The sequence below is a fragment of the Mya arenaria genome, chromosome 3 (genome assembly GCF_026914265.1).
Source record: "Mya arenaria isolate MELC-2E11 chromosome 3, ASM2691426v1".
Classification (NCBI taxonomy): Eukaryota; Metazoa; Mollusca; class Bivalvia; order Myida; family Myidae; genus Mya; species Mya arenaria.
This window is the reverse complement of record NC_069124.1, coordinates 38,155,474-38,180,546: the sequence shown is the minus strand read 5'-3', so window position 1 is coordinate 38,180,546 and position 25,073 is coordinate 38,155,474. Positions and strand designations below refer to the sequence as shown.

The 25,073-nt window shown below is 36.0% G+C and overlaps 1 protein-coding gene across 10 annotated transcripts in view; it reads right to left on the bottom strand.

Moving 5' to 3' along the window:
• Positions 1 to 25,073, bottom strand: part of LOC128229255 (serine/threonine-protein kinase ULK3-like) — a 197,977-nt gene that overhangs the window by 136,972 nt on the left and 35,932 nt on the right. For 9 of the 10 annotated variants that reach the window (XM_052941042.1, XM_052941044.1, XM_052941039.1 and 6 more), the window contains exons 4-5: positions 14,041 to 14,145; positions 431 to 574 (exon numbers count right to left, since the gene is read on the bottom strand). In XM_052941042.1, coding sequence (XP_052797002.1) covers positions 431 to 574; positions 14,041 to 14,145 — 249 coding nt within the window. The remainder of the gene's footprint in view (positions 1 to 430; positions 575 to 14,040; positions 14,146 to 25,073) is intronic. The other variant, XM_052941040.1, reaches the window with a different exon arrangement.

Sequence of the window (25,073 nt, the reverse complement as noted above, 5' to 3'; positions counted from 1 at the left end):
GAAAGCCTTTTTGTATAAAATAAGTTATTTGAAATACCTCCAAATATATGGTAAGTTGTCTGGCTCCATTTCTATATAAAGTAGACAAAATAGTATAGTTAGCTTATTACTTAGCCTGCTACAGTCAATGAAATTAGACTTTTGGATAAACAATCTTGAATTCTTGCCAGAGTGTTTGTCATCAACATTTTTAATAAGCTCTGCTAGATAAAATCCAGAATTTGAGCGAGACCGAAAAAAACATACTACCAGTGTTGGGCTGAATGCTGGCTTGCGCTAATTTCAATCTCTGTAGCTATACAATGAAATGTTGTAACTTCCTATGCATTAAGCTTAAAACAAACTAATTCCCTACTCATTTTTATCTGATGTACATGTACAAGCTTTTCACATCCTTTCAGTCAAGTCAATATATTAAAACATAACCTACCATACAGTATAACCCCAATAGACCAAAGATCCACTCTTGCATCATATTGGCCCTTACAGATGATCTCTGGGGCCATATACAGGGGGCTGCCCCGTAATGCATGCAGCTCATCTCCAGTGTACATGTGCTTTGCAAACCCAAAATCTGAAACAATTTTTCCATGTTTGTTTTATGAAATCATGGATCGTTCTGGGTACTTTGCAATTAAAACAAGAGCGGTCACAGACAGCTATATCCCCCGCCTCATGGGGCAATTAGCCAATCAATGGTAAGGGTAGTTTCTCAGGAACATAACAAATGCGTAAAATTAAGAAAGGGCAATAACTCTTTCAAAAAAGGTCAAATTGCAAAAGCCTGACAATATGCGCTTCTTCACTTTATGATCATCAATCTGTGAAAGTTTGGTAGAAATCGCATGAAAAACGTAAGAGCAGATGCGAAGAAACCAATTTTAAATGTAAAATAAGCAAAGGGCAATAACTCTGTCAAAAATGGGCGAATCGGGAAAGCCCAACAATATGCGCTAATTCACTTTATGATCATCAATCTGTGAAAGTTTGGTAGAAATCGCATGAAAAACGCAAGAGGAGTTGCAAAGAAACCAATTTTAAATATAAAATAAGCAAAGGGCAATAACTCTTTCAAAAATGGTCGAATCAGGAAAGCCCAACAATATGCGCTGCTTCACTTTATGATCATCAATCTGTGAAAGTTTGGTAGAAATCGCATGAAAAACGTAAGAGGAGTTGCGAAGAAACCAATTTCAAATGTAAAATAAGCAAAGGGCAATAACTCTTTCAAAAATAGTCAAATTGGGAAAGCCCGACAATATGCGTTGCTTCACTTTATGATCATCAATCTGTGAAAGTTTGGTAGAAATCGCATGAAAAATGTAAGAGCAGTTGCAAAGAAACCAATTTCAAATGTAAAATAAGCAAAGGGCAATAACTCTTTCAAAAATAGTCGAATCAGGAAAGCCCGACAATATGCACTGCTTCACTTTATGATCATCAATCTGTGAAAGTTTGGTAGAAATCACATGAAAAATGTAAGAGCAGTTGCAAAGAAACCAATTTCAAATGTAAAATAAGCAAAGGGCAATAACTCTTTCAAAAATAGTCGAATCGGGAAAGCCCGACAATATGCGCTTCTTCACTTTATGATAATCAATCTGTGAAAGTTTGGTAGAAATCACATGAAAAAGGTAAGAGCAGTTGCGAAGAAACCAATTTTAAATGTAAAATAAGCAAAGGGCAATAACTCTTTCAAAAAAGGTCAAATCAGGAAAGCCTGACAATATGCGCTGCTTCACTTTATGATCATTAATCTGTGAAAGTTTGGTAGAAATCGCATGAAAAACGTAAGAGGAGTTGCGAAGAAACCAATTTTAAATGTAAAATAAGCAAAGGGCAATAACTCTTTCAAAAATGGTCGAATCAGGAAAGCCCGACAATATGCGCTGCTTCACTTTATGATCATCAATCTGTGAAAGTTTGGAAAAAAATTTTAAAACCAATTTTAAATGTAAAATAAGCAAAGGGCAATAACTCTTTCAAAAAAGGTCAAATCAGGAAAGCCTGACAATATGCGCTGCTTCACTTTATGATCATTAATCTGTGAAAGTTTGGTAGAAATCGCATGAAAAACGTAAGGGAAGTTGCGAAGAAACCAATTTCAAATGTAAAAATAATCAAATGGCTATAACTCTTTCAAAAATGGTTGAATCACAAAAGCCCGACAATATGGGCTGTGTCACTATATAGTCATTAATCTGTGGAAGTTCGGTAGAAATCGCTTGAAAAACGTAAGAGAAGTTGCGAAGAAACCAATTTTAAATGTAAAATAAGCAAAGGGCAATAACTCTTTCAAAAATGGTCAAATCAGGAAAGCCAGAAAATATGCGCTTCTTCACTTTATGATCATCAATCTGTGAAAGTTTGGTAGAAATCACATGAAAAACGTAAGAGCAGTTGCGAAGAAACCAATTTTACATGTAAAATAAGCAGGGGCAATAACTCTTTCAAAAGTGGTCGAATCAGGAAAGCCCGACAATATGCGCTGCTTCACTTTATGATCATCAATCTGTGAAAGTTTGGTAGAAATCGCATGAAAAACGTAAGAGCAGTTACCAATTTCAAATGTAAAATAAGCAAAGGGCAATAACTCTTTCAAAAATAGTCGAATTGGGAAAGCCCGACAATATGCGCTTCTTCACTTTATGATAATCAATCTGTGAAAGTTTGGTAGAAATCACATGAAAAACGTAAGAGAAGTTGCGAAGAAACCAATTTTAAATGTAAAATAAGCAAAGGGCAATAACTCTTTCCCAAGTGGTCGAATCAGAAAAGCCAGACAATATGCGCTTCTTCACTTTATGATCATCAATCTGTGAAAGTTTGGTAGAAATCGCATGAAAAACGTAAGAGCAGTTGCGAAGAAACCAATTTTAAATGTAAAATAAGCAAAGGGCAATAACTCTTTTAAAAAAGGTCAAATCAGGAAAGCCCGACAATATGCACTGCTTCACTTTATGATCATTAATCTGTGAAAGTTTGGTAGAAATCGCATAAAAAATGTATGAGGAGTTGCGAAGAAACCAATTTTAAATAACTCTTTCAAAAAAGGTCAAATCAGAAAAGCCAGCATATTGCGCTGCTTCACTTTATGATCATCAATCTGTGATAGTTTGGTAGAAATCGCATGAAAAACGTAAGAGGAGTTGCGAAGAAACCAATTTTAAATGTAAAATAAGCAAAGGGCAATAACTCTTTCAAAAATGGTCAAATCAGAAAAGCCCGACAATATGCGCTGCTTCACTTTATGATCATCAATCTGTAAAAGTTTGGTAAAAATCGCATGAAAAACGTAAAAGGAGATGCAAAGAAATGAATGTGGGCCAGACAGACGCACACACACGGAATCGCGCCTACCATTTCTATATAATAACGATGAACTCCATATGACCTCTTTTATTAGATAATTCAGTAGTAATAAAATTTATTTTAAACAAAATGTTTAACTCATCACAAAAGAAACAAGAGCCATCGTAAGACAGCGCGCTCGACTACGCTGCTTTGAATACAATAACGATGTAATAATACCAAGTTTGGTCTCTTTATGTCAAACCTAACTAAAATTATTTGATACATAAGGTGACTTTGATGCTGCCCTCCCACCAGCCCGCCCAAACAATGACGCAAGTCATTCAAATAACTTGAATTCCCATTATGAAAATGTGGTTAAGAATATACAAATATGCCTTTCAAAGGAAATTATAAAAAACAACCAAAAAAAAATAATTCAAGGGCCATAACTTGTATTTAGGCTTAAAACGGAGTTATGTTTCTTGTTGTAAGATGGTCATAAATAATTTTGAATTTTATTAAGTGCATTTAATGAACGGTATAGAAGTTTTTTTTATTAAAATTCCAACATGCCCTTAACTTTTACTTGCCTAAAACTTTCAATCAGGGGCCATAACTTGTATTAAGGGTATAGAGTTATGTAACCTCATTGGGTGATGGTCCTGAACAATTGTGTGAAGTGTTAAGTCAATTGAATGAAGGGTATAGAAGTTATTAAACAATATCCCTCCTGCCCTAAAACTTTAACCTAAGTTCCATAGTCAATCAGGGACCATAATTTGTATAAAAGATGATATGGAGTTATCTAACCTCATTATGTGATGGCTCTGAACATCTGTGTGAAGTATTAAGTCAATTGAATGAATGGTATTGGAGTTTTAAGTGAAAATCCCAACTTGCTCTAAAACTTCAACCTAAGTCAATCAGGGGCCATAACATGTATTTAGGATAATATGGAGTTATGTAACCTCATTGTGGGATGGTCCTGAAACACTGTGTGAAGTATTAAGTTAATTGAACAAAGGATATAGAAGTTATTAATAAATATTCCAACTTGCCCTAAAACTTTACCCAAGTTCCATAGTCAATCAGGGGCCATAATCTGTGTAAAGAATAATATGGAGTTATCTAACCTCATCATGTGATGGCCCTGAACAACTGTGTGAAGTATTAAGTCAATTGAATGTAGGGTATTGGACTTATAAGTGAAAATCCCAACTTGCCCTAAAACTTTAACCGCACGCCGACGCTGGGGCGAGTAGTATAGCCCACCTATTCTTCGAATAGTCGAGCTAAAAACTTATTTGAATTTTAAGCATATTATTTTATTTATAAGTAAGTTCATGGCCATAAACTTGGCGAACACACTCAGCAAGATCTGTTTTGTATGATGACATTAAATATCATTAACACAACCAAACCCATGTACAGCGCTATACCTAAGCCTCGTACTCAATGCCATATGATGCAATATTGGATTTGGTGGCCATATTTGATTTTTTTCTGATTCAATACTTACCATAACCGTAACCGCCGTATTTAACTTATTTATGTTAACAATTTCATAAATAGTAACGAAATGTAAATGAATAATCAATTTACAATTACGGCATTGGGTATAAATAATTTGCATTAGCATCAATTACTAGAAAGTTATACATAAATTTTGTATAATTTTTGTGCTTTGACCTTGAAATGGCCTTGACACTGACCTTGAGGTAGTCAATGTAGAACATTTATTTAAGAAACAGAATAAACATGAGCAATAAACATTGAAATATTCTTCCCCTAAATTCTATAAACATACACTCATTTTTGGGATAAAAAATACTCAATTAGATATGTATGGCGGTCATCTTGAACGCCATCTTGGAAGTCTTGATCTTCTTTATACGAACTTAAGTTTTAAAACAAAAACAGCACTACTGCAACACATTCAATATTTTCAAACATGGTTTTGTACAAAGCATCAACATCTTAAAATAAAGTTTCCTTTCTCTTACAATCGGCAAATTAATCATTTTGAAGGAAATCATGGTTGCCATGGCAACAAAATATTTTCTCGATGAATCTTTGTATGAATTTTAAAAGGTTCACTTTCAACATCTTAAACGTCATTAAAATCACTAAACAATGCATTAATTCATGTTGCAGTACATAGTACCACATCTATTTATTAACAGAATTAGGTTAATGGCGGCCATCTTGGATTTTTGCAGACATATTGGATGAATCCAGAGTGGGTCCTGAGCTTTTTTAAATCATATTAACATTTTCTGCATGCATACCAAGTTTCAAGATTTTAACCCAATGTACACAATCCATATAATTAGGATTTTAAGCCTTTTGTGATTTTCTTATCCTTATGCAGCTTCATTTTAATGCAATCCTCGATAACAAAATGAAGGTCTTAAATTAGGCTTTTTTGTCTGTCCCTAGATCCAGTTTAATCACCATCATAGTACCAAAGACAGTCATTCAACTTGACATCAATATTTTTTACACTCATTATGTTTTAATGATGTTAACTTATTTATTTGTATGCATATCTAGATAACTTCTCTTAGCCTTTTTGACCTTTATAACAACTAGAATGATAAAAATAATGCAATAATCACAATTAGAAAATGCAACAAAACTGAAAGCAAATCTAAATTTAGTGCGCACAATGTCATTATGAAATTCACATATCACATGACTTTCTGAATGCCTGAAAATCTATGTTGCTTTAAATACTAATGGTTTGCATTTGTAACTATTAGAAGAATTTGCTTTAGATAGTTTTCCTGGCAATGCACCTGAAAACATTAATTTTATCACTTGTTTACCTATGACATCGAAATTGCAGAAAAAAATACAATTATAGTAGAAACAAGAGATGTTTGTCAAACATTATGCCATCTCTGCGCACCATGGACTGAAATGACAGAAGATTTGTCATTGATATTGGTTGCCTTTGAGGCAGTTTTAAGATTATGACCATTCAAAGTTTGAGGATAGAAGGTACAGTTTTTTATCATGTTCAGATGGTGACTGATATTTGCAGAAAAACATGGTTCCTCTAAGCAGCAGGGAATAAGTAAATATGATGTTATTTTAATGACAAATATGAGTTGTGACCTTGACCTTTGACTTTATGATCTCAAAACACACAGGGGTAATCTTCTGGTCATCACTCAGAGTCACTGAAACCTTGACCTTTGACCTGATGGGGTCATCTACTGGTCAGGCCCAACCTTCAAGTCAAGTTTTGAAGTCCATGGGTGCAGGCATTGTTAAGTAATCACTCAGACAACTTTTCCGCATTTAAGGTCACTGTGACCTTTACCTTTGACCTGATAACCCCTAAAATCAACAGGGGTCATCTACTGGTCTGGCCCAGCCTCCATGTAATGTTTGATGACCATAGGTCCAGGCATTGCTGAGGTATCACTAGAAAACGCTTTGTCATCCTTTTCACGTTAAAGGTCACTGTGACCTTATCTTTGACCAATTGACCCCTAAAAACAACAGGGGTCTTCTACTTGTCAGGCCCAACCTTCATGTCAAGTTGGATGACCATAGGTCCAGGAATTGTCAAGTTTGCATTCTAGGTCACCTTGACCTAGACCTGATGACCCCAAAAATCAGAAGGGTCTTCTACTGGTCAGGCCAAACCTCCAAGTCCAGTTTGAGAGCCATGGGTGCAGGCATTGAGTTATCACTCGTACAACCTTTTAGCATTCGTGACCTTGAACTTTGACCCGAAAACCCCTTAAATAAATAGGGCTCACCTACTGGTCAGGCTCAGCCTCGATGTAAAGTTTGATGACAATAGGTCCAGGAATTGTCGAGTTATCACTCGGACAAGCTTTGGTCTACTGACAGACCAACCGACCTACTGACTGACTGACCGATCAACCGACCAACCGACCGACATGTGCAAAGCAATATATTGTAATATTGTAACCCACACCAGTCAAATCAACAAGAAATAGAAGTAACAGTTGATCAGCTAGACCATGAGGACTTTCATACTTCAAAGTCTATATTTTGATATATTGATCATACATTGATAACATCACTTGGTAATGTCAATCAACCAATCACACAACAACAAAGCTGTTGATGCTAATTAATATGAAAATTGTGGTATTCAAACATGATATTGGAGCAAATATCAAGATTTGCTGAAGGGTTCCAGCTATCTTAGTTTTAACACTCCTCATGATTTGCCACACTTTATTCCTAGCTACGACTTTTGACTAAAAACACTGATGCTATGCTCCGCCCACTTATCTGCCTCATAAGCATCTAGTAAGTCAGCGGACCAGTTTGGAATTTCGTTGGTATTTTCCATACATTTCTTTCAAATAAAGCATGGTGTGGACCTCGGGAATTTATCAGACATTATATGAGATCCTATCATAGTTATATACTCACTTTTATTTTTTCTCTCTAATTATTTAATCCTAAGTGGCACTGAAGCTTTAAGAAGATTACACAAAATGATTATATATCAAACAATGTTGTCTGCAAATAAAGTCATCATTTATAAAATTGCACATCAATGATGTACATCTGTAAATAACAGTCCTAAATTTAAATTTATAATAAATACATGATCTGGAGACTGAAGAACTCAGCCAATTGCAAAGTGAAACCCATTAATTATATGTAGGGTCATGTCCATATACCAGTGCACTTGCATCCAATACCAGAGCAAGCGCATCTCAAACAATGTATCCAGTTATCATACTTACTTTAAAGATGCACTATTACTCCGAAATAAGATTTACCACATTCAATAATATTGTTTTACTATTCCAAAAAGGATGACTAAATGTCGAAAACAATGATTCTTATGAAGGATACTGAGTTTAATTTGAAAGAAATGAGATTAATCAAGGTATTTCTACCATATGAGATTATGTAGATCACAGTCTTTTAGCATTCGCCAATCATTTAATATTTTTACACTTTCTGCTATTAAAAACACGGTTACAATCTTGTTATCAGTAATTAATATTTTACATAAATGCATTATTTAGTAAGAAGTTAAAAGCTAATCCGTCAAAATTGATGTTTGTTATACATGTGTATTTATTGATTTTAAATAAGAGTGTCACTTTAAAGTGCTCTACTTTCCATATATCCACTCGCAGAATTTTAAATGCTCAGAGAAGAGAAAAGTCACTGGCAATATTTAAATTTCACTTGCATTTTGTGAGTAACTGTTTTAACATTTGTTGATTTTCCATTTAGAAAAAGTAAGAACATATTCCATAATAGTTAAACTGTATTTCGTTTAGCCATTAATTTACCTTTCATCTCAAATTTTCATATTAACCTTCATCAACATGGTCAAACGACTGTTGATTTTCATATACTGTAATTAAAAAATAACACCATAGTATGTGTTTGTTTTTATTAACCCGATATCTCCTCGTAAAATCTAGTCTCATCTGGTCTCATAATTCCCGGTTCATAACTTATGGCCCCAGGCAATGCATTGTATTGCCGATGTTTCTTAAACTTCTTTGACAATCTTATTTTCAAACTAGAGATTGCTTTTTTGAAAAAGCGCTTGTTTCCCCTATCGTGTGGTCATATCTGAGAAAAAATAAATGATGGACATGAAATTTGTAATTTTGGACTGGAGATGAACCAACAGTGAAGTTTGGTTTATTCACCCATATTAAATAGTGAATATCTACTGCAACCTTGACCTTTGACCTACTAATCTCAAAATCAATAGGAGTCATCTACTAGTTATGACCAACTGGCAATTACCAAGTATGAAGTTCCTGGGTACAAGCGTTCTTTAGTTATTGAGCAGAAACCATTTTTAAGCTTAAGGTCACCGCCAACATATCGTTTTTTACCTGAAGGTAACCTTGACCTTTGACCTTTTGATCTCAAAATCAATACAGGTCATCTACTAGTCATGAACAACTAGCATATCAAGTATGAAGTTCCTTGGTGCAAGCGTTCTTTAGTTATCGAGTGGAAACGAAGTATGACGTATGGACAGACGTACGGACGGACGGACTGATGGACAGGGCAAAAACAATATGTCTGGGGAGACATAATTACACCTTCTCGATCACACCCGATAGCTTTTGTACAATTTTGAAAACAGAGAGCGGATGAGACCGGGACCAGATGAGACCATGACAGGGAAATAGTATCGCCCTTATTATTGGCATCATATACTCTTACTGTGTTTAAGGTGTTGAGAACTTAATTGGATTGGAGTAATAAAGGTGTTGAAAAGGTGTTGAGAACCATGTGTGAATATTTTTCGGTCATTATTTCTTTAGCTTTCTTGCATACCAGATGTGTGTTTCCGGTCATGTGACCAGTGCTGGAAAAACCCATCTTACATACCCCATGTAAGATGAGTCACGGGCAACAACGCACCACTTCTTATGTCAATTATTGTATGGTTTATGAAAGATATATTATGCCATTTCAATAAAGCGCAATAAAATATATATGTTTGCAAGACGTTTAATTAAAATTGAAAATAATTCATCGTAAAAAACGCTATTTTTAGTTATTTAAAATTACTGCCTCTGCACATGCTTTTTGGTGTAATTGTTCAAAAGATCGTTTCCTATGTCATTTTTTCACAAATTCATAATTTTAGGTATGCAAGAAAAAATATCAATCATGTTTTTCCAGTCCAGAATGAAAAATCCGACCCTCGGCACGCTGCATGACTTACGCGCGTGCCCGAGGGTCCGATTTGTCTATCCGTACCGGAAACACATGATAGATACTTATAGTAATACATATCTTCTGTATTTCCTAGTTCTAGTTAATAGTATCATTGCATTGTTAATCATTACGCTATATACAGATATGAAAACAACTCCTGTTCAAAGGTTGGAGATAGTGCGCCTGCACGAAGAGGGATTATCATCTACAAGGATTGTAAAAGTCTTTAGGAGACGTGGTAGTGAAAAATACCAAGAGAAAATGAAAGATATTGGGTAAGGCAGTAGACACAAGGTCAGTTTGTGCCTAACAACGAAGGAGCCAGTGGGACCGTTCAGAGCTTCCGTGTTCGTTGAGTTAAGAGGCTGCCAACCAACTGGAAAATAACCTACTCTTAGTTGAGCTTCAGTCCTGCCAGACTGTCCACAATGATCTGGTAAGGAAAGGTCACTGTTGAAGAACACTGTTGGGACTGTTGTTATCAACAGCACGCTGTGTTATCAAATCACTAGGGTTCACTACTTCATCTACCCAGTACGGCCAGATGGTACAAGACTCGAACAAGGAAAAGCAGGTGCAGTTTTGCCAGCGACTTATACAGGCAGACATTGACTTGGACAACGGGATATTCACAAATGAGTCAACTGTTTCGCTTGAGCAGAGCAAACCTAACTCATACCATCGCCTGGGCACTATCAACCCTGTCATACCAAAGGCCAAACACCCGGCAAAAGTTCACGTGTGGGGTGGGATAAGCCCCCGCTGTGCCAGCCAGGTAGGCATCTTCTCTGGAATAATGGAAGACATTCTTCACGCTACAGATTTTGGCAAATCGGGCGTTTTCTTTCATTCAAGCTTACTGTTTAGATGGACATCGTTTCCAGCAGGATAAACGACCCCAAGCATATGTCCAACCTTGCTCAGGACTTCATGTGTGACAACGGAATTAACTGGATGGACAGCTTGCCATCAGGTAAGGATATGATATGGGTGTTTTGTTATTTCTTATACTTTAGGTTCATATGTTCAGCAACAATATATAGTTTTGTCTATATTCTTTATGTTTTACATGGCTTTCGCTGAAATTAATTTTCCATGCGAATTTCAGAATCAGCAAACATAAACCCCATCAGATGGTTTGGGCTAACCTAAAGACATGTGTACCGGCAGGCGTGCACCACTGTGGACAAGCTCATGGCGGCCATCCTGAATTATTGGGAGAGGGAGGTCACGGTCGACATGTGTAATAGAAATATCGACCACGTGTTGCTCCGATATGTGTTCTGATGAAGGGTGTAGCAACAGGTAACATCCTGAAGAAGGTTTTCCCTGAGCGCTCATGTTTCATAAATTTGATTGATTTGATTTTCAAATTATGTTCTTTTTATTATGTATATACTGTATATACGTTTAGTTTTATAACAAGTTTGAAACATGTTCTTACAGTCAATAGAAGGTTTATGGAAGCTTAATTTGTTTAATAATGCATTCTTGTGACTGTACTCAAGCTATCACTCGATTTTATAAATCAAACGTTTTATATGAAAATTGTCTTTAGAAAAAAATTATCAATACTTCCAATGTATCAGTAAGGTTTAATTAAACAAAAAAACACACGAAACCATTGACACACTTTAATAATACATGCACATTCCTATCAAAACAACCCATTGGCATCAGTTGGCATATTGTTTCTGTCGACACTTTAAACACAGAAATTGGGTCAGGTGGAAAAGAAGCCTCATCTGCTCTCAAGGTGGCAAATTGTTTAAGACCCTATACACTAGCACCAGTGCTGACACGTTGTAGCCAAAAAGGGACCCAAGTTTGATACTGAACAAGCCAACATATATTATGCAAGTCATGTTTCAGATGTTTATTGGGAAAAGGGAGTGACATTTATAAATTAAAACTTAATAAGATAGAAATTTGTATTGCACTTATTCTACAAAAATTTGTACTACACTTTTTCTACAACAATGCGTTATAACACTTTACATGCACCTTTTCTTTCTTGTGGTAAAACAGGATTTTATAATTTAACTAAATGATGTCTCCCTAGATCTTGAAAAAAGAACAGAATCAAACAGGGCATGTATGTAAAAATAAATATATCATATTAAGATGAATGTTATACATTTACCAATTTGAATACTGTTTACAAGTACATCCTAGTTAATATAATGATAAATATAATTTAGGGATTAAAGTTAATCAGAATTTCAATGTACATGAACCTAAAATAGGATAAGTACCGTAAATGACTGGGTATTAGACGCACTTTTTTCCCTCAGATTTTGATGCAAAAAAATGCCTGCGTATAATACCCAGTAACAATTTTTTGAACTTTTTTTCTGAGGTCAATTTCAAGCCGAGAGTTTGTTTAGATTTATGTAGAAAGGGATGTTACTCGCGTCATATTGATCGAGTATATACGGGGTAAAACGGCAGTTGAAGATCGGGATACGGTATATCGTAAGACGTTTATAATTTCAACAAAAATATTTTTCGATTAAAGTTACCGTAATTTACCTAAGAGTTCGGACACTCTAAATATTTGGACACCAATATTTATTTCCCAAAATAATTTATTTTGCATACCTAATTTTCGGAAACCCAAAGGACATCAATCATAACTTTCATAGTTACCAAGTTTCACAGACGAAGATTATTGATTTTTATCTTTACAATGCCTGGCTAGATTACCTAACCGTATACACCACTGTGACAATTTAATTAGTTACTACCCATCCTAAACGATTTATTGCCTGTTGAAAAGGAAGTGTGATATATTTATTTGAGGATTAAACAAACAACAAGGGCAATCAAGGGATTAAGAAAACATCAACATGGCATGTTTGTAAAACGATCTGCCAATAAGCTTTCAAACTTGTACCACACTTATAGACTATATGAAGCAATAATCGTACAGTTATACATTAATCCTGCATAGCAATGTCCATGCTCTCCACGAGATCCTCGTGGGTATAACTATAAGTTATGTGACGTCACACAGTGTGACTCTTTGATCTGAAGCCGATAGAATGTGTTTATTCAGTTTTTTATAAATTGGTGTTTTAATTAACTTCATGAAGGATTTACACTAATAGGCATAACAAATAAGTTTATGACCATTGATTACTACGGATAAATTAATAAGTGGTAAAAAGCAAACATGAAGAAAAAAGGCAGGTTAAACAAACATGTAAATATGTAAAAATGATAATTATCTATGTATTCAGAGAGCGAAAAAAATAATTAATTTATGGTGTCCGAACTCTTGTGAATTACGGTATTCAATATTATTTTGAATAATAAATTGAATTAAACAATAATCAAACTTACATATAAAAAAGCAAAGTTGGGCACTGTCAAAATATTTTTTGCATAACATAACTTTTCATTCTCGACAGTATGGTTGTATGGTTTTAAAGATAACCATCGCCATTTTCACGAAATAATTTTTTTTGTCACTGTCAACAAACATGGTGGCTGAAAATGCCTGACGATTTTGACATTTTTTCTATGCGTCTTTTAACCAAAAACATAGATTAAAAGTTTTTTTCTCGGATTTTTCACAGATTTTTTTCCCTGCGTCTAATACCCCCTATCGTCTTATACCCAGTCATTTACGGTACAAGTATAGCAGTTATAAGGGGCACAATATACAATGCGAAAACATAGCTTTTTATTTTTTTTCTCATAATTAATAGCTTCATGTACATGTCTGGCGACAAATTTTACAGTAAAATAAGCCTCAAAATATCATTAATATCTTGGTCATAAAAGCATAATAATGCATTAATACTAAAATAAAAATAAAAAAGGAGATGAACTGATATTTTTGAAAAGGATTACCAGTTATACCATATGAAAGTGAGTCTAAAAAATATTGAAACAAAACAGTGATAGAAATCCGCAGAGTAAAATTAAAAGTGGTATTTCCTTGAGGAGTGTACTGTATGTGAGTCCTAATTCCAACCCTGGAATACGTATGGTTGATTATTGGTAAATTAACCTTAGTCCAATTATTTTATATCATACCAGCAATTTTGAGGACAGGGTCTGATGCTGATGTACACAAGATGTTCTGTGGTTTCAGGTCCATATGGGCAACTTTGTGTTCCCTTAGAAACTGCATGGCAGACACTGAAAGTAGTAATTAGGATACAGTTGAACACCGTTATTCCGAACACCGTTTATCCGAAATTATCTCTATTTCGAAATTATTTTTCGGTCCCGATTTTACTCCTTCTTTGTTTAACTAAATTTTTGGTCTTTAATCCGAAATCCCTATTCCGAAATAATAGCTATTCCGAAATAATAGCTATTCCGAATTAAAAATTAGGTCCCGATTTGGTTTTTCACAACTATTTATCAATTCTTATTTCGAACTCAATCGTGTCATAGTTTTTCACACCATACTGCGAATGCACTCGGGCATCTGCTTGAGGTGACAATGGAGCACAATTCGGGCTTGTTTAATAATGACATTGAGCACGCGTATGTTACAAACATCGATGTCAGAAAATGAGCGATTCATTTGGGATATGTAGTGTGTATATAATTGCTGGTTAACACAATCTGAATATCATTCGAAAATGCCTATCTCATCTGATTCGATCGCCACATTGCTCACACGACCCGCTACCTAACAATCCGGAGAAGGGCCTGGTAACCAACCCAGGAAGATATCTGTATTGGTAATAAAAGGGTAGGGTGCTAAACGACGTCACAATTCGAAAATCTACCTGGAGAAGTGTGACGCAATTAATGAAGTGGAGGGTGGAATAAAATCTAAATCAAAAATCGCTGAAGCATATGGCATACCCAATGAGCACACTTTCCACATGGCTCAAACAAAAGGAGCACATAAAGTCGCTATATCTCTCCAGAGGTATTGAACTGTGCTATGTTCCGAATGCATACATGTGCTATCATTTTGTTTTAAATGTTTTATGTTGTTTTAATAAAGAAGTATAATAACAAATTATTTGTCAATTATTAAACACTAAATCAATAAATATTTTTGTATACGAAAGATAACTCAAACAAAGTGTATCATATTGGTAAAGTGTAACTGACATTGCAATCTTCACTATTCCGAAGGTCAAGGTCATAGTGACCTTTTATGCGAAAAAAATAACAAAGCCTTTCCCTGTGATACCTCAATGATGCCTGGACCTTTGATCATCAACCTTGACATTTAGGCTGTGCCTGCCCAGAAGATGACCCCTATTGAATTTAGAAATCATTGGGTCAAAGGTCAAGGTCACAGTGACCTTAAATGATAAAAGGTTGTCTGAGTGATAACTGGGCAATGCCTGCATCCATGGCCCTCAAACCTGACTTGGAGGTTGGGCCTGACCAGTAGATGACCCCTATTGATTTTAGGGGTCATCGGGTCAAAGGTCAAGGTCACAGTGACCTTAAATGATAAAAGGTTGTCTGAGTGATAACTGGGCAATGCCTGCATCCATGGCCCTCAAACCTGACTTGGAGGTTGGGCCTGACCAGTAGATGACCCCTATTGATTTTAGGGGTCATCGGGTCAAAGGTCAAGGTCACAGTGACCTTGAAGGCAAACTCGACAAATCCAGGACTCTCTTGTTTAATATATTTTTCAATATACCCTGCATTATAAGCATATTATCATAGCACAAATCATTTGAAATGAAACAAGCAAATTCATTGAATTGATATCCCCCGCCTGATTGGGCTAAGTCAAGGAATGGAAATCAATTGCTGATGAAATATATATGTGAGTTTGAGTTTGATTGGAACTGTTTGAAATAAAAAAAAATATTGTATATAATGTAACATTTAGAATTGACCAAGAAACCTAGTTTATGACTCCATGTTACCCAGTTTCAAACTAATCTAAGATTTCATCAAGGCAAACATTCTGATCAAGTTTCATGAAGATTGGTTCAGATATATTGCAAAAAAATATAGCCTCTAGAGTGTCCACAAGGTTTTTATAAGATTTGACTAAGTGACCTCATGTTTGACCCCACATGACCTACTAGTTTCAAGCTATTCCAATATTTCATTGAGGCATTTTGATTAAGTTTCATGGAAATTAGAGCAGATGTATTGCCTAGAGTGTTCCCAAGATTTCTGTAAGATATGACCTAGTGACCTAGTTTTTTACCCATATGACCCACTTTTAAAATGCAGTCGAAATTTAACCCAAGAGAACATTCTGACCATGTTTGAACTTAATCAGATCAATCACCACCATAAAATAGTTTCGGACAAGATTTGACCTAGTGACCTAATTTCTTATCACATGTGACCCAGTTTAAAATATGTCGAAGAGTTCACCAAGGAAAACATTCTGATCAAGTTTAATGAATATAAGACCATACATATTGCCTCTAATGTAACCCACTTTTTAAAGTGGTCCATATTTCTTCAAGGGGTACATCATGACTAATTTTGAACATACCTTGACCAATCATTACCATGATATGGTTCTGGACAAGATTTTCTAAGATTTGACCTAATTTTCGATCGTATGTGGCCCAGTTTTATTTATGGCCAAGAGTTCAACAAGGAAAACATTCTGATAAAGTTTCATAAATATTTGACCATGTATAATGCCTCTAGTATGTTCAAAAGATTTTTCTAAGATTTGACCTAGTGACCTAGTTTTTGACCCCATGTGACCCACTTTTAAAATAGGTCGAGATATGATCAAGGGGAACATTCAGACCAAGTTTGAACATTTCCTGATCAATGCCTACCAAGACATGGTACCGTACGGATGGACGGAATGACAGACGGACAACGCCAAAAAAATATCCCCCTCCCGAAATCTTCGATTCGGCGGGGGATAACTAATTAATAACAAAACAACAAATTGATAAAGTCTACTAAAAAACTATCTGTTAATCCTGGATAAAACTGTCACCTGTATGTAGAGAATATCATCGATCACAATGATAATATCATAAAATTTAACCAGGTGGGTGGGTGGGACCAAACATATTTCACTAACATGCTCAGGCTACAAGAGTAAACAAAGAGAGAAATACAAGAACAATGATAAAAATATCTTTAAGACTCAATTAACATTTACTTAAATAAATATTATAAATATCCTTCGAACAACATTCCCTTACTGATATGTTTGTATTACAGTATAAAAAAGCATCATTAACACACATTTACTCTGCATTATACCACTACACTAAATCAAAGCGTGAGGCGCTGAAAGACTATCTGCGGGCAAATATGTAAGAGTTGCAAATTTATTTGAACTATGGGAATGGGTGAAGGGCACATAGACAAAAGTGAAAAATGTGCCGAGGGCCAAGAGCCCTTGTGTCCACACTGGGCGAGGAAACAAACATATCTATATCTATTTTATGGCGTCTTGTGTCATTTTGTTTATGTAAATGTCACTTCAATCGTCGTAATCCCCCTTTCCCATGTATTTAATGTTACAATGCACGCCCCTTTCAATCATTTCTAAAGGTTTTTCGTTGCTTTGATTCGATATCATACGATAGGAAAATACAATACATCATATATATCATTTCCGTTTATGAACATACACGTTTTATTTAAGGAAAATCATTTTTTTTACGAACAACTTCAGCAATAATTCCATTCAAAATGCACAGCATATCACTTCAGTCGACTTTCCCCATGTATTTACAGTTACAATGCATGCCCCTTTCAATCGCATCTAAAGGTTTTTCGGTGCTTTGATTAGATATAATATGAAAGGCAAGTTTCATGAACATACAAGTTTTTTTAATTTTAATAATTGTTTAAGGAAAATGGTTTTATTCTTACGAGCAACTTAAGAAATAATTCCTATCAAAATGCAGAGCTTATCAGATGGTCGTTTTCACGAGGTGAGGACAAACATGTGGTCAGTTAATGTATGAAGAAATTATTTTTAGATTGGTCAGTTAATGTAGTTGAAACTATTTTTAGATATCGGAAATTGTCTGTTCTAAAAATGGGAAATATGATTGTGCGTTTTCAAGTTTTATTGATAAATAAATGTTATTTATGTTTTTGTAAGTATCTGTGTAGAAATAATACAGCAACAAATGCATCAAACACATACTTGCAGCACCAACTGCATTCAATACACACTTGCAGAACCAACTGCATATAACAGTAACTTGCAGCACCAACTGCATATAACAGTAACTTGCAGCACCAACTGCATAGAGCATTAACTTGCAGCACCATCTGCATATAACAGTAACTTGCAGCACCAACTGCATAGAGCAGTAACTTGCAGCACCATCTGCATATACAGTAAATTGCAGCACCAACTGCATAGAGCAGTAACTTGCAGCAACTGCACAGAGCAGTAACTTGCAGCACCAACTGCATATTACAGTAATGTGCAGCACTAACTGCATAGACCAGTTTACAACTGCACAGAGCAGTAACTTGCAGCAACAACTGCATATAACATTAACTTGCAGCACCAACTGCATAGAGCAGTAACTTGCAGCATCAACTGCACAGAGCAGTAACTTGCAGCACTAACTGCATATAACAGTACCTTGCAGCACCAACTGCATAGAGCTGTAACTTGCAGCACCAACTGCTTAGAGCAGTAACTTGCAGCACCAACTGCATATAACAGTAACTTGCAGCACCAACTGCATAGAAAAGTAACTTGCAGCACTAACTGCATAGAGCAGTAACTTGCAGCACCAACTGCATATACCAGTAACTTGCAGCACCATCTGCATATACCAGTATCTTGCAGCACCAACTGCATATAACAGTAACTTGCAGCACCAACTGCACAGAGCAGTAACTTGCAGCACTAACTGCATAGACCAGTTTACAACTGTATACTAGAGCTGTCACAGGAGTGACGAATACCCCCAAATGCCGCCTGGACACAGGAATGGCAAACCATTCCTTTGAAAAGAGGCCATAACTCCAAGGTTACTGCACACTGCATCTTCTTTTATCATGCATGTATTGTTTGTCCGGAAACCGTTTTTCTATTTTCGTAACAGTGCACAAAAACCTTTACTCCACTGGCCCCATTTTCAATCACAAGCATTGTCTTCACAGAGGCTGCCTATACAGCAAGTTTCATCACAATATCTCATGCCCAATTAAAGTTATGAAGCAGAAACCATTTTTCTATTTTTAGTAACAGTGACCTTGACCTTGGCCCCACCAGCCCCAATATCGAACTTGACCTGTATCTTCTGATGTTACACCTGTGTACCAAAAAATGTTCAAATCTGTCAAGCCTTTCATGAGTTATCGTCCGGAAACCATTTTTCTATTTTTAGTAATAGTGACCTTGACCCCACCAGCCCCAATATCGAACTTGATCTGTATCTTCTGATGTTAAACCTGTGTACCAAAAATTGTTCAAATCCGTTTAGCCTTTCATGAGTTATTGTCCAGAAACCGTTTTTCTATTTTTAGTAACAGTGACCTTGACCTCGGCCCCTCCAGCCCCAATATCGAACTTGACCTGTATCTTCTGATGTTACACCTGTGTACCAAAAATTTTTCAAATCTGTCTAGCCTTTCATGAGTTATCGTCCGAAAACCATGAAAACCGACAGACCGACCAACCCACCGACCAACCGACATACCGACCGACCGACAGACCGACCGACAAGCTCACTTCTATATAGCCCCTCAAACTCTGTTTGTGGGGGTATAATAACAGTAACTTGCAGCACCAACTGCATAGAACATTAACTTGCAGCACCAACTGCATAGAGCAGTAACTTGCAGCATCAACTGCACAGAGCAGTAACTTGCAGCACCAACTGCATATAACAGTAACTTGCAGCACCAACTGCATAGAGCAGTAACTTGCAGAACCAACTGCATAAAACACATACTTGCAGCACCAACTGCATAGAGCAGTAACTTGCAGCACCAACTGCATATAGCAGTAACTTGCAGCACCATCTGCATATAACAGTAACTTGCAGCACCAACTGAATAGAGCAGTAACTTGCAGCACCATCTGCATAGAAGAGTAACTTGCAGCACCAACTGCATAGAAAAGTAACTTGCAGCACTAACTGCATAGAACAGTAACTTGCAGCACTAACTGCATAGAACAGTTACCAACTGCATATAACAGTAACTCGTAGAACCAACAGCATATAACAGAACTTGCAGCACCATCTGCATATAACAGAACAGTAATCAACTGCATATAACATAGGTTACTTGCAGCACTAACTGCATCCAAAACATACTTGCAGCAACAACTGAACATAACAGTACCTTCCAGCATCAACTGAATAGAGCAGTTACTTGCAGCACCAACTGCACAGTGCAGTAACTTGCAGCAGTAACTGCATAGAACAGTTACCAACTGCATATCACAGTAACTTGCAGCACCAACTGCATCGAGCAGTAACTTACAGCACCATCTGCATATAACAGTAACTTGCAGCACCAACTGCATAGAGCAGTAACTTGCAGCAACTGCACAGAGCAGTAACTTGCAGCACCAACTGCATATAACAGTAACTTGCAGCACCAACTGCACACAACAGTAACTTGCAGCACCAACAGCACACAACAGTAACTCGCAGCATTAACTGCACACAACAGTATCTGCCAGCACCAACTGCACACAACAGTAACTTTCAGGACCAACTGGACATAACAGAAACTTGCAGTACCAACTCCACCTAACAGTAACTTGCAGCACCAACGCACAAAACCGTAACTTGCAGCACATACTGCACACAACAGTAACTTCCAGCACCAACTGCACACAACAGTATCTTCCAGCACCATCTGCACACAACAGTATCTTCCAGCACGAACAGTTTTTCTGCACACAGCAGTAACTTCCAGCACCATCTGCACACAACAGTATCTTGCAGCACCAACTGCACACAACAGTACCTTCAAGCACGATCTGCACACAACAGTAACTTGCAGCACCAACTGCACACACAAGTAACTTGCAGCACCAGCTGCACACAACAGTAACTTGCAGCAGCGTCACATGCAGGCCATGGGTGTCGTATGGAACTTACAGGCGACGAAACAATTCGGATGACGACACTAGCAGCGCACGGGGACGATGGCAGACCGGCAGATCGGATATTGGAATGAACGTGATGCAAGAACCAACTCTGGGTTCAGTGATTATAACAAATATGACGTTCTAAATGACCCAAGCGTCGATTAACAATTGTTATAATGATAAAACTAATTTAAACCTAGCAACATGGAATGTTACAGGCGTAATGTCCAGCGCTAGCTACTTGAGTGACTGTTTAATGCAAAGAAACATACACATATGTGGAATAGCTGAACATTGGTTATATAACAGTGATTTGTATTTCTTAAATTGTATAAACAATCAGTACTGTAGCCACGCAATCTCAGACCCTGATCTTTTAAAACCTAGCAATAGAAGGGTCGGAAAAGGAGGACTAGCAATATTGTGGCATCGTAATTTAAATGAATATGTATCGCCGTTAACTTTCAACTCTAAATATATCATAGGCAAAGAACTTAATGTAAGCCCTGGTCAATATTTGTATGTTTTTCAGGTATATCTTCCATGTAAAAATTATTCTGTAGATACATTTAGACACGCCCTAAATGATGTAGAAAATATTATTATACAATTTTTACATAAGGGAACAGTTGTTGTAATGGGCAATTTTAACACAGAACTCCCCTCGCGGAAACAAAAATATATGTGCTTAGACTACCGAGGCCAGTCTCTAACAGATACTTTACTTAGAAATAACCTTATCGCAGTAAATGGTCTGTCAATTTGCACTGGCACGCTTTTTACTAACGTACCTTTCAATAGTAAAAGAGAAACTCTTATTGATCATATACTTGTACAATTGCATGATGTAAACTTTGTTAATAGTTGCCAAATATTGGATGATGATTGTACACATTTTTCAACACATCGCCCTATCATAATGAATTTTGTCATTCGGATATATATGTTTAAAGAAACTGAGCAGTCGAATACAGACACACGGTTTGTTAACTGGAAGTCGGTTAAGCCGAGATACATTGAAAACTATAAGGCTAGTATAGAAGGGAGCAAAGTGTTAATAAATCTATCTAGTAAAAGTCCTCGTGAAGAAGAAAATATTAACGTATACTACCATGAAATTGTCACATTATTAAATGCGGTAACCAAAAAGTGCATACCAAAGGCAAAATTCAAACCTTACATCAAACCATATTGGACTAAGAATCTCTCACTCCTACACAAGAAAATGACAGATGCTAGAAGTAAATGGATACACGCACGAATCGTCGAACACACGAAAATTAAATAAAACGGCTAAAGCGGAATTCAGAAAAGCTCACAGATATGCAGTGCAGAACTTTATTATGAAACTTGAACAAGAGATAGACGAAACAGCAGAAATGGACCAAAATCAATTCTGGAAGCTTATAAATAAAAAACGCAAAAAAGTTAAATTCGATAAAGTATTTGAAATGAATTTCTCTGGTAAAACTTGCAACAGACCGGAAGAAATAAACGAAGGATGGAAACATTATTTTACTGACCTTTATTCGCCTGATGAAACTGATATGGAGAGACATAATTTACGTAAAACAGAGTTAAACAATGTTCTAGAAAATTTAGAATGTGACGTAAAATGGTTACCTTCCATTACGGAACCAGATGTTATCAAACAACTAAAGAACTGTAAAAATGGGAAATCAAGTGGCTACGACAACATTAACTATGAACATTTGAAATATGGCGGCGAGGTAATCATAAAGACACTGACAATATTTTTCCAAACTATGTTGAAATTCCATTTTGTTCCAAAAGAATTAAAATGAGGAGTAATAACCACTGTTTTCAAAGGTGGAAATAAAAATAAAACAGACCCTAATAGTTATCGAGCAATTTCCTTATGTTCAACTATCCTTAAACTATTTGAAAAAGTATTATTATACAAGTTAGACGAGTTAGGTGGGCCAACGATAAATTCTCTTCAAGGCGGCTTCCAAAAGAACACAGCTGTACGATGACGTCATTTATGTTGAGAGAAAGTATCCTCTTCGCACGTGAAAGCAGTCGAAAATATACGCATGCGCACTTGATGTCCGGCAGGCATTTGATCATGTAACCTTCGAATTGCTTCTGCTAAAACTGCATAAAACTGGGATAAATAGCCATATATTTCCAACAATATTCAAAATGTTTAAAAACATCCAAAGCTGTGTTAGAACTCAAAAATGCTCTTCACAGTGGTTTGACATTCAACAAGGAACGAGGCAGGGTCAATGTATAAGCCCGATGTTATATCTTGTCTATATCAATGACCTTATGAACAACTTATTAACCGATAAACGGTGCCTTAAAATAAATAATGCGAGTTTTTGTTGCCCAACATCTGCTGATGATATGATTCTTTTATCGCTTAGTAAAGATGGCCCGCAGCATTTGATGAACATATGTTACAACAATTCAGTCAATGAAAACTACACATACAATGCACAAAAATGCAGCGTTGTGGTGTTTAATGAAAACATAATAGAAAATAATCGCCGACAATGGAAACTGGGTCGCGAAATCGTTAAAGAGGAAACCGGCTTTATCCACCTAGGAGTGTATTGTGACAAAACTGTATCGATTGATCGAAATATCAACGACGCTTGTAATAAAATAAGGAAAACGTATTTCAGCCTATCTGACTGTGGTGTGCTCAATCCAAATTCTATAAAACATCTATATGAAATCATAGTTTTAAGTAAAGGACTATTCGGATGTGAGCTATGGTCGTCGATGTCGGAGACACACAGATCATCTCTAGAAACCGTACACCGACAATGCATTAAAGCTATGCAGTGTTTACCGAAATCCACAAAAACCGACTTTGCTTTATCATCTGTAGGCCTAATTCCTATTGAAAATGAAATCGATAAAAGGAAACTATTTTTTCTAGGCCAAATGTGTCACTCATCAAACCACAAGAGTGTGAAGAATCTATTCAATTTTCGACTTGTACAATACATTAAAAGACCATAAAACATACAGGGCTTTTTCCCAGATATATTCAAAATTCTTGGAAAGTATGAATTACATAAACATTTGAAGACATATATTGAAAGCGGACAATTTCCTGAACTGTCGATATGGAAAAGCCGTGTCAGAACATCAATAAGACAATACGTTTCGAATGATTTCTATCGAAGACTATCAATTGATGAAACAATGTCCGATTTTATCATCATACAAAGTGAAATCGCTCCATGTATATCTTGGAAATTTGCACAACTATACAGAGAATACTTACCGTACTGCCACTCAGTTGTGTTTCTGCTAAGTAAACTTTTTTCTAAACCGTACGTGTATATTTGCCCACATTGTAAAATGCAAACTGAATCCATCGGGCACCATATACTTTTCTTTTGCATCAATAATGATAGTATTCGACACTTACTTTGGCGTAAACTGCATTCTTTGTTAGGAAATGAAATGTTCACTAGCTTTTGTAAGCTAAGCTTACGAAAGCAAATTGTCGCGATGTATTCCGGTTTTACATACTTAAATCTTACCGATGAATTACGGGTATCTCTGTATAAGGTCATTACAAGATATTTGCATTTACTTGTTAAACCATTTGTGTTCCTAAAACAGATTTAGGACATTACATTCACGCAGCATTCAACTGTGTCAATTTTGCACCTGATTGTCAGAATTCTTACTCATCAACATAATTTATCATAAATTATTATCAAATATGTGTGAGCCAAACATTTGTCTAATTTCTTTCGCTTTCGTCTCAATTAGACAACATGAAATTGGCACGTTTTCTTTGTGAAAAAAAAATAAAAAATAAAAAAATAAATAATAATACACTGTCTAATCATTTTCGCTTTCGGCTGAATTAAGCATTAGGCTATTGGCATTAAAAATATTTATAATTTTACAAAATCATAATTTGCACTTGAGTTATGCCATATGTAGTAATAATGGCAACACGAATTAACTATCGCAATTATTTTCCTTTAATCTATATATGTATTGTTTAATCATAAGTACTTGTACACACATGTAAATATATTTACTTATAGACATTGGAATTATATTATCATTG